The 10,767-nt window shown below is 48.5% G+C and overlaps 1 protein-coding gene across 1 annotated transcript in view; it reads left to right on the forward strand.

Moving 5' to 3' along the window:
* LOC128273317 (uncharacterized) overlaps positions 1–7,623 on the forward strand; it is a 23,791-nt gene extending 16,168 nt beyond the window's left edge. The window contains exon 2 of the mRNA XM_053011258.1: positions 6,284–7,623. Coding sequence (XP_052867218.1) covers positions 6,284–7,488 — 1,205 coding nt within the window. The 3' untranslated portion in view covers positions 7,489–7,623. The remainder of the gene's footprint in view (positions 1–6,283) is intronic.
* Positions 7,624–10,767: the final 3,144 nt, after the last annotated feature.

Consider the following 10,767-nt stretch of genomic DNA (forward strand, 5'->3'; position numbering starts at 1 on the left):
TTCGATCCCAAGATCACTTCGCATTCGCTGTTTAGGCATTGAAAGTGAAGCACATTTTCTTCCAACTGTTTAAACCCTTACAAATATCCCTTTTTTGATTTCCTGTTGGCTGCCTTGCACACACTGATGTGTAAACGATTGCCTTTTCCGGTCGCGGAGCTTTTTATGTTTCGTTTTACGAGTAAGATTTCTGCATTTTGTGTTGGTTTCCTTTTCTCACATTTCATTATTCCCCGTCCGAGTTTCGCGGGGTGTATGCCTCGAAGGAGCGGCGGCCGAATACGAAGCCGCTCTCTCGGTACTCGCCGCCGCCAGCCAGACGTTAGCATTCGTCGTCGTCGTCGTGGTCGTCGCCGCCGCCGCCAGGGTGTTGATCATTATCTCCGCGCCGCGCGAAAAGCCGAAACTGCATGCAAAATAAGTGCAGTGTCCTGCGTACCACCACCACCACCGCCATCGCGGGGAGTTGGTCCAGCAGCAGAGGGTCCAGCTGAGAAGCAGAGAGAGCCCCCATTGTGGCAGACGACAACATTCGGCGATTATTTATGAACACTGCGCCGAAATCTGACCTCGTCTGGAAGGCGGCGGTGTGGTGGGTTTTGGGCCGATGGAATGCGCCGTTGTGCTCCTCGTGCGTGTGCGGATGGTGGGCGATGGACCGTCGTCGTTGTGGGTTCGCCCAATGGTGGGGGGATCCTTGTGAAGACGATGGCTCAGGCGCAGGCATAAGGCATCGTTTTTTCGCGACGAAGTTTGCTGTTCGTTTTCGGTGGAACCGGGAAGTGACTACACAAAGAGGGTACCCTGTACTCTCGAGCCTCGAGACATGGGACCCGAGACCAAAGCACCGAGGATCCGGCTCTCTGGTAAAGGAGATATTCGGGAGCGCCAGATGGTTTCCAGTTTTCCGCGATTGTCTTTCCAGGAATAATCCAATACTTCGACGACCACGACGACGGGTTGTGGAGGGATCTCAATTTGGGCGCCGGTCACCGCAAAGCAGCAGACTGTCTCCGTTGCGGAGACATTCCTGTCCGCGAAGCACACCTCCTGAAGCTGTGTTTCGCGACTTATGCACTCTCCTCCGGTTCTTTGTGCCATCCCACTCTGACCTGTTGTTTACTGACCATTGGGTGCACTACATACGCCCCCCGTGGTTTGGAGAAAGAAATCCAATCGAGTAACGTTAGTGGCCGATAATCCTTGGCTAAGACTAACGCTTGAGACCAACGAGTTCCCAGGTTTGGGTTGGAGCGTGTGTGTTGGAATAAGTCTTCATAGCAAGCCGGCTCCGAGAAGCGAAGTCCCACCGGGCGGGAGATATCAGGTTGGGGAAAAAGTAATCGACGTTTTTGGCGTGAACTTCAAAACATTATTTAAGATACTTCCAATGGTCCGATTTGCGTCAAATATGCACCGTTTTGTTGGAAAATTTGTTGTTTTTAAAAATACCTTCATAATGCCTCTTTTAAAAGGCTTAGTCGTTATTGGCGAAAAACTCGAGCAATCCATTTTCACAATCCTTTTTTGATCTCAGTTTTTCATCACTCAGGAAATTTTGTAATGCGCGAAAAAGGTGTCAATCGCTTAGTGCAAGGTCCGGACTATACGGTGGATGCATTAAAACTTCCCAACCAAGCTCCCGGACTTTCTGGCGAGTCACTAAAGACGTGCGTGACATTTCGTTGTCCTGTGGAACACAAAACCTCTTCCGTTGGCCGATTCTGGTCGTTTCTGGTCAATTGCTAGCTTCGAACGGTGCAGTAATTGACAGTAGAGATCTGAATTTAGTGTTTGGCTACACGGAAGCAACTCATAATAAACGATTCCTTTCAAGTCCCACCATATACCCAGTAGAACCTTCCTAGCCGTTATTTCCTGGTTTGCCACCGGTTAAGCTGCTTCACCACGCTTAGACCACGACCGATTTCACACAATATTGTCGTATGTATCCCATTTCTCATCCCCAGTACCCATCCGTTTAAGAAATGGTCGATTTCATTCCGTTTGGCCAAAATTGCGCAGATGGAAATTCGAGCCATCATGTTTTTTGGTGTAAATAGGGTGGCGCCAAACATCGAGCTTCTTTGTGAATCCAGCTTTGCGCAAATGGCTTAAAACTGTCTGATGTTAATCTTTAGCTCCTGGCCGATGCTCTGATTACTAACATGCCGAACTTTGATTATTTCTGTGATTTTATCGACATTTTCGATGACGTGTCTGCCTGTAGGCTTTAACATAAAAAATAACTGAAACGGGTCAACGAAACCAAAATTTACTACTAGCTGTTAGAGTATCGGCACCATAAACACCATGCAAATTTCAGCGGCCTAGCTTGAATTTTCGCCTTTATCGGACAAAAACTGTAAAATATACCGAATTTTCTCTCGTTGACCTCCATTGTTAACACCCTGTAACTCACAAACGAATGGAACAAACAAAAACAATGAAAGCATTTTTTAAGTGTAAAGTATCAGCTTTAAAACGAGCCTAAACTTGAAACTGTACGATCGATACTTCACGAGATATCGATCACTAAAGGCATCTGTCGTGAAAAACGTCGATTACTTTTTCCCCAACCTGATATATAGAAATTTGAATAATATTTGTCCATTTGTTAGTGTCACTTCGTTCCCATGGAGATGATGGCTTGTTGTGCCGTTGATTAGCGATTATCTGGCGCCGGAGCTCTCTGTTCTCGCACACCTTCGGCGACAGTAAAGCAACTAAGAGCTGTGCGACTCCGCGTCCTTTGGACGGCGGAAGACATTCGATTGATTGTGTCCGGATGGCTTCTGACTCCAGGCAAGGTCATGCCCAGCAGGCAGCAATCGCCAGTCGCATCCAGATTCATCCTCGCTGTCAGCGGGTGTGGGTTGTCCAGCCATTGTTTATACGGTAATTAACATTCGTGAGTTAATTAGCGGTGTGCAGCTGGCGGTGCTGCTGTTTGTCCAATGACGGCGACAACGAGTGCACGTGTCACAGGGGCGAAGGATTAACGTCCCGTGGAGCGGCCATCGTGTGCGGACACACGCGAAGTGAGAAATCGATTGCATCGAAATAGATTAGGCTAGGTGATTTGTAAAGCGGTAAAAGGATAACTGAAGTCACTGATATCGTTGTACTATGCCGTTCAATAAGTTTAAGGCCGACCAGGAAAACACATTTTTATGGTATGAAATACACTTTATTATTCAGTATGGTCTCTTTGAACATCAATACGCTAGTTCCAACGAGACTCCAATTTATAAATTCTATCGCTGAAGTGAAAAACTGAAAGGGATTTAAAATACGTCATGGCAGCTGTTATGACGTCATCTACTTTCCACAAAATCCACTTTATCCTTTCCAAAAGCTCTAAATGTTGCCGATAAAGTTGCATTCAAATGCGTTTTTGTTCTATTTTTAGCAAACGTGGTGCCCATTTTGCAAATAGCTTTGTACTGAAACCCAATACTTCTGTCCAAATATTGGTTATACTGCTCAATGCGATGCCTAGGCCTTATACTAAATCTCTTTCAGTGATTCGTCGATTTTCCAATACCATATACTGTATTTTTTCGTGTATCTGTGTTTTGACGTTTTTGACATGGATCGTCTTGAAGGCTCTACGATCGCATTTAAACTCAGAAACCCCCATTTAATTCCTTCATTAAAGGTGAAAAGTCCGTATAAATTTTTAACATTCGATCATAGTTTTTCTTTGCTTTTAAACCTTTCAAAAATAAAAATTAAATCACTGCACAATACTTGATTTTTTCCGTTGTAAGAAATACTGTGACACTTCGATACCAAATGGCTTGTAAAAAAATATGTGACCGATTGAGAAATTAAACTTCTCATACGTTCATATGAAGAGTGTACCAATATAACAAAAAAAAATTAGCCCCGTAGCAGCACCCTCTGTTATCGAGGCTACGAACTTATTGAACAGCCTAGTAAGTCCTAGTCCCATCGATTAGGACCTTGAGCTGTCTCGCAGAATCAGAATTGTTTGATTGAATTTCTAGTTCGATCAACAACAATTGGTACGAATTTGCATTCGCTTGGCAAGGTTTTCGCGTCGGATGGGGACGGATTCCAGACACGACTTACGGTTACCGATGATGAAGCAAAACAAACCGCGAGGGGTCAGATAAAGGTACTCCCCCAGGTTGAGGGTGACTCGATTTGTTTGTTGTTGGGCGCTATGAACATTAATTACTCCCGGTTTTGCGCCTTACGGAATCGAAGCGTAAACAGGAAGAAAGTGCCATGGCAATCTAAGATGTCACGTTGTGTAGCAGTGTATGACAGGGCCATCGCTGACAGGGCCGGTGCACACCTGACACAGCGTGCCATGAAATTTACACTCGAGCTGAAATATTTTAATAATGTTTTGATTATGCGCGCGTTCATTGCGAGTCGTCGCGCGGCGGCCACATTTGTCATCGAGGATCGCCGTCTCCAGCCGAACCGAATTTGACCGACTGTCTTGCGGGGTGGTGGGGCCGAGTGTGTTGATGATTGTTCGCGGTTTATCTCCAGCCGCCGATCTTCACGCGAGACTCTGCTGTGCGTGCATTCCTTCCGAGCAGACGAGAGCGCCACCTTCTGAGCCGAGTCTCGAGCCGCGGGCGGCGGCTTCATTTGCATAATTTTGCGCGACAACTCGGCTTTCGGTTTTAACCATTTTTTTCTGTTTCCCGCGTTTCAAGCGGGTTTCTTTTGGCTGTCGTTGGGAGGGTGCGAATAGTAGCGGGGGTCGTCCTTATTGACAGCTGTCAATGGCGCCGGCGCGCGTAAAACAATGGCTGCCGTCCGGCCCGTGGAAGGCACTCCGATCGAAACCCACATCGGCGGGCGGGGGGCGGCTACGCGTAAACAAATACAACTTCTGGCGCGGGGTCCAGTTTGGTTAACCGCCGCCGCCGTCACCACCGCACGGTCACGAGACTAATTTGCTTCTCGCCGACACGACCGAGACCCGGGCGGGCGCCTTGCCCACGCGGAACAGATCCGGTTCTCGTTGCAAACTTCAAGCCGTTGTTGGCGCCACAACGGACGGTGGTGGTGACGTCGACCGAGACGCGCCGAAAGATCGCGATCTCGATGGAAGCCGTGCGAATATTTTGAACATTTTGAACATTATATACGGCCACAGACGAGTTTGTCATCGGAACAATTAATTAATTTTCGGTCTCAAAGGTGGTGTGTGTTTAGCAAAAAGGATACACGGGGCAAGGTAAACACAACATTCCTCCTAGCGTCTCTAGGGCAGAGATCAATAAATCTTCCGGCCGTGGTGCGATATTTCGTGAAACTGACGACGATTTTATATCAAAAACAACATTCCCGCGGGCCACTGCGTGAGGTTTCCACGTTTTGGGCTTGATTCTAATTTTCACATATTTTCATCGTATGTTATGAATAAAAAAAACTCCAAAACCGGTGGCTTGTTCTCGGTAGTTGTTTTGTAAAGTAGCTTAAGAAGTTACCGATTACAGCTCCGGAAGGGTTTTGGCTTCGTTTTTGTTTCCTTGCGACTTAGATAACATACACGGTGTTTCATCACGACCTATTGAAATGTTAAATAACTCCGCGATTTTTCAGTTATTTTTGACAAATCAGTCAAATTCTGAAACTTCAATCTATGCCTTTTTAGTCATGGATCAATTTACGATTAAACAGCGGGCTGAAATTGTAGCTCTCTACATTGAAAATAATCGTTCAACTATGAAAACTGAAAACTATGCGTGCTTATTAATAATGCCGAATTTTTTCTGACTTCTTTTTGCGGGGCTATTTGAAGACTAAGGTTTGTCCTAAGCCAACCATAGTCCGTGGAAGAACTGAAAGCTAACATCACAGCGGAAATTGCTGCTGTTACGTTGTCTATTTCCGAAATGTTGCCAAATACAATGAAAAATGACCAAAAAAGGCCACTTTTTGTGTGTCTAATGGAGGCGGTCATTTGATCGATATTGTACTCTGGGTGAATGTTAACAAACGGCATTCTATACCCTAAATAAATCTTGTTCATTTGTCAAAATCGACTGACAAATAGCGGAGTTATTCAACATTTAAATAGTTGGATCGTGATGGAATACCTTGTATAAAATCCGAGCATCATCCGTCCGTTTCCTGACACACCCGAGTGCCGAGTTCAACCAGAGACATGGGCTCATTGATATTAATTCAAGTATATTTTAATTAGCTTTTAACTAATTGTTGCTGCAAAATATTCCGGATCTGAAATGATGACTAACGGCCTAATTTTGATTTCTTCTTCGGTGTCCAGGTGCAGCAATGTCTAGCTCGTTGGAACGCGATTCCGGTTTCAACTCCGGCAGCTCCGAGCACGAAGACGACCTGAAGTCGTTGGACCAGAGCTCCCGGGATGGTCTGATCAGCCCGGAGAACAGCTGTGAGGACTCGATCGAGGTGAAGCTTCCTGCAACGCTGACGTCGGCGACTACCACCACCACACCTTCCGCTGCGGGCTCGCTCGTTAAGAACAAGCGCAAGAGCTCGGAACCGTTGCGCGTGGTAGCGGAAACGGAACTGCTGGCCCCGCTGAAGAAGCGCATCCGATACCAGGACTCGTCGACCAAGCACGAGGAGGACGAGGAGGAAGACTTGCGGTCGGTGTCCCGAGCGGCCGCTGCCAGCCCGTTCAGGCCGTGGGCTCCGGAAGGAACCGGACTGCACATGCCACCGCACCATACCTCGTCTCCATTCCCCAGTCCAGCCGATCTCCTCGTTCGTCATCCGGCTGTCACGACACTCCATCGGGCTCCGTTCAGTGCTACGAACTCGATCGAGCAGCTGCAACCGTTGGCGTTGGTGGCGAAAAAGAGCAACCCTTCCTCGAGCGAAGCCCATCAGGCGCTGCCCCGTCCGTCCTCTTCCCGGTCGACAGCGGAGTGCTCCTCCAACGCCGCTGAAGGCGATCAGTCTGACTTGGCGCACAAACTACACCTCCTGCAGGAGCATCACCGCCACTCTCGGTTGCACCACGACGTCCAACACCATCATCCACACCAGCACCACCTTCTGGGTTTTGTGGCCCCCCGTGGCGGTGCACCTACCTCGCTCGATGGCACCAACGACGACGGTGGCGGCGGCGACTCGTTGATTGTGGACAACGACGACGACACCAAGGCGTCCGGCTCGGGAGCGTTGTCGGCGACCCAATCACGAAACTACAAAAACATGACCCGCGAACGGCGCATCGAAGCGAACGCCCGGGAGCGGACCCGCGTCCACACGATCTCGGCCGCGTACGAGAAGCTTCGGCGGGCGATCCCGGCGTACTCGAACGCGCAGAAGCTCTCGAAGCTGTCGATCCTGCGCATCGCCTGCTCCTACATCCTGACGCTCAGCCGGATGGCCGGCGAAGACTACAGCGAGGACGCATCGGAGCCGTCGATCGCCGACTGCGTGGCGATGGTGACGCGCACCATTCAAACCGAGGGCAAGATTCGCAAGAAGAAGGACGACTGAGTGTGACCGTTGCTGCTGCTGGTGGTGACGTGGTTGCTGTGGTTGCGTGGTGCAGAGCACCAACCCGCCGTGGCCATCATCCAGCGTGGTGTCCAGCGAGTTCACCTACGCTTATTATTTATTATTTAACCGTAAACCAGGTTTCGATTTTGTACGATTTTATTGAGCAACAGCCAGCGAGGGCAGAGGGAGCCTAAGCCTTCAGCAAGCCGGGAGACCGGGTTTATTTGGATGAACAGGAGATGAAAAGCAGTACAAATACACACACAGGGGGCCTACAAACCGGAAGCTTAGGTGCAAATATTAGCGTATCAACCGCGATAGGGGCGGAAGGCAACAATTGCATGTATTCTCGCAGACCAGTTCGCGCCATTAGCTTTTTTGCAAGGCTCACAGGGGAAAGGAGAAGGACACGACAATAAGCGACCGCGACGCGAGGATTATTTAAACAGTTTGATGAACGGTGATATACACGACGAGCCACACACTCTGAGTACCAACTTCTGTAATCCTAAACCCCCGGCGGCGGCGGCGTGGCCAATGTTGTTCAAGTGCCATAGAGAAAACGGTTCCCTCGGCCGGTCGAAAGTGGGCCGTCGATGTTTAGCGCGTCGCGCACCGGATAGCCGAATGTGTGAAGATAGGATAAGTAGGCGAGGAGGCGGTGGCTCTGGCGACCTGTGAAACAGTAACAAAGTACAACCAACGAAACAGGAGTGTCATATTATTTACGCGAGCGCGCTGCTACCACCCGGAGACGCGCGCGAAACCCGACGACGACCCGGTAGAAGAAATAGTCCAGGGCGCGCTCTGCCCATAATGTGCCACGGCGTAAAAGTATCACGCCCCTGCTGCGGTGTTACGTCTGTAAGAAGGTGCAGCGCGCCTTTTCGTGTCCACATTAGTCAGGGAGAGAAAGTTGTGATGCGAAAACTCTCGCCCCGAGCATTTGGTGTGTTTGTGTGTGTGTTTTGTTTATCCATTGTTTCGCTTCTTAAGATTTTTTTAAGCCCAATAGTGTTACAGAGGTCTTCGCACGAAAACGCGGGGACTGATTCACACGGGGTGGGGAAGCGAGCCGCGCGCATCCTGAGTCACTACTGTGGGTGACGGGCGGCCACTTGCATCAAGTTTTCCTCTGGAAGGCCACTCCTGGCAAAGAATTCGTCACACGCACAAGTCAAAACCACAAATATTCTGCGCTGCGATTTACTTACTTTAAAGGAAGGGGCGGAAGTCCACATCGTTTGGTTTAACGTTTAAGTTGATCCACTAGCTAAGCAGGCGCTGCGCAGTAGTAGTAGGCTTAAGATGGGTTGTTTTACAATTACATTTTCGCTACACAGGAGCGCAGCAGGCCTCCGTGTGTGTCCGTAGTAGGCTGTAAGGGAAGAAATATACAAATATTGTGATCGGAACTGTGGACTAAATCGGAGGCGACGAAAGCCGAAATAAAACCGATGGAATGATGAGAATGAACGTCGTATACATCGCGCATGTATTAAAACAATATTTTTGTAATCAAACTTGTGAAAAACTAAACGCTTTCTATTTATTGGGTCTGGGTTGGGAGTGTTGGTTGATGACAATTGACGCTCTGGCGGAAAACCGCGGACGAAAAGGGTCTTATCGTAAGGGTTCGGTTCGGACTAACATCGTAGTAGCCGTAGCGCTACCGCTCGCTATTTTACCTAAAGGTAGCAAAAACAATTCAGCAAAATGGCACACTACAGTGTTGCATAATCAAACGACCCACGGAGCGGCACGGCAAGAGGTGGTCAAAGTTTATCAGCACAGTTGGCGAACGTGGATCGATCCGCTCTGTGCAAACCTTCCCGAGCGCCAGTTGGCGGTGCACCACTATCGTGGAGGGATGTTGGGCTGGACCGATTGTAAAAACTTCGTCAAACAACACCATCGGCCATCGATAATAAACGTCATGCTAGTGTGTATATAGTCTATGCTCATATTTGGCCGCTTATCGGGGAGCGGCTTCGAAAACACCTGTTACGCGACGTTGCTGCACCAGACTCGACCCATCGGGGACCTATCTACTTGACGGGTTGCTGCGATTGTTGTGATATAAACGTGTAGTTGATCAGCGAGACGCAATTCTAGAACCGAATCCGGCGGAAGAGCTGGATCCAGGCGATCTTCCAAAAGACCAGAATCTGGAGCGTTAATCGCATATTGCTGCCATTATCTTCGGGCTTCAGGGGAAGCTACGGACCTTGCTGCTGCGGAGGGTCGTGCTTTTAACCAGCTGTGCCACCACCACCACCACCAACTATTGGGGCGGCTCTATCAGGGGCCAGGTGTGATAAGTCCCAGGCGCGCGAAAGTCGCGATTTTAAAACGAGGGAACCGAATGGAGGGGGGCACCCATCCACCTACAGGAGTACGCCGATAAGCCTGCGACAGCAGAGTGTGTTGGGAGTGGAACACTTGCGCACACGTTATCGTTCCCTTGCTGGCTGGCCGTCTCAGTACCTTACGAACACGCTGGGCCATTGGGTACGCCCGCTCTGGTGCCGCGTTCGGGTGTACCGAGCGTGCTGAGTACTGCCGCACCCGAGTGTCCCGGTGCAAATGTCCTCGCCCAGGCGCAACATACTTTTCAGAGAAATTTGGCAAGTCTCACTCAGTTTTTAAGCCAGACTTCTTCCAACAGACAGACAACTCGTTAGCCTTACGAAACCATTAAGTTACAGTGCCGACTGGTACAGTTTCTCGTTAACAAGTTCCATCATCTCCAAATCTAAAATCTTTCGATTGTCATTAGCAGTTTTGAATGACGTACCATTCTTTCAAGAAATTTGGTTGTAGAAAGGTTTTTTGAAGGTATAAAAATAATCGAATGTTGTAAAATGTTTAGGATCTTGAAATCGGTAGTTGTCCGAGTTAAATAAATAATCGCATTAAATAACTGTTGGATATGGCAAAGCCGCAACTTTTTGGAAGCTGTAGGAGAGGTTTACATGGATTTCGAAATTTCGAATTTGTTTTTTTTATTCTTCAAATATCTGTAGAATCCCAAGAGCTTTGAATTGAGCGGGCATCTATTCGAAAACCTGAAGAACTCTAGTTTTGTCCAAATTGATCAGTTGGGCAAGTTTCGATATCTCGACAAACATTAGAAAATCAAATAAGACGAACGTCACTCGAATCAATAACTTCTTCTTCTGCAGTCTCTGTTGCTTTCTGTAACGATGTGTTTTTATGGGCGGAGTTGTTGGCCCCGCGCCAACCGAATCATTAATAAAAATCACACATTCCTGA

This window comes from Anopheles cruzii, chromosome 3 (assembly GCF_943734635.1).
Source record: "Anopheles cruzii chromosome 3, idAnoCruzAS_RS32_06, whole genome shotgun sequence".
Lineage (NCBI taxonomy): Eukaryota > Metazoa > Arthropoda > Insecta > Diptera > Culicidae > Anopheles > Anopheles cruzii.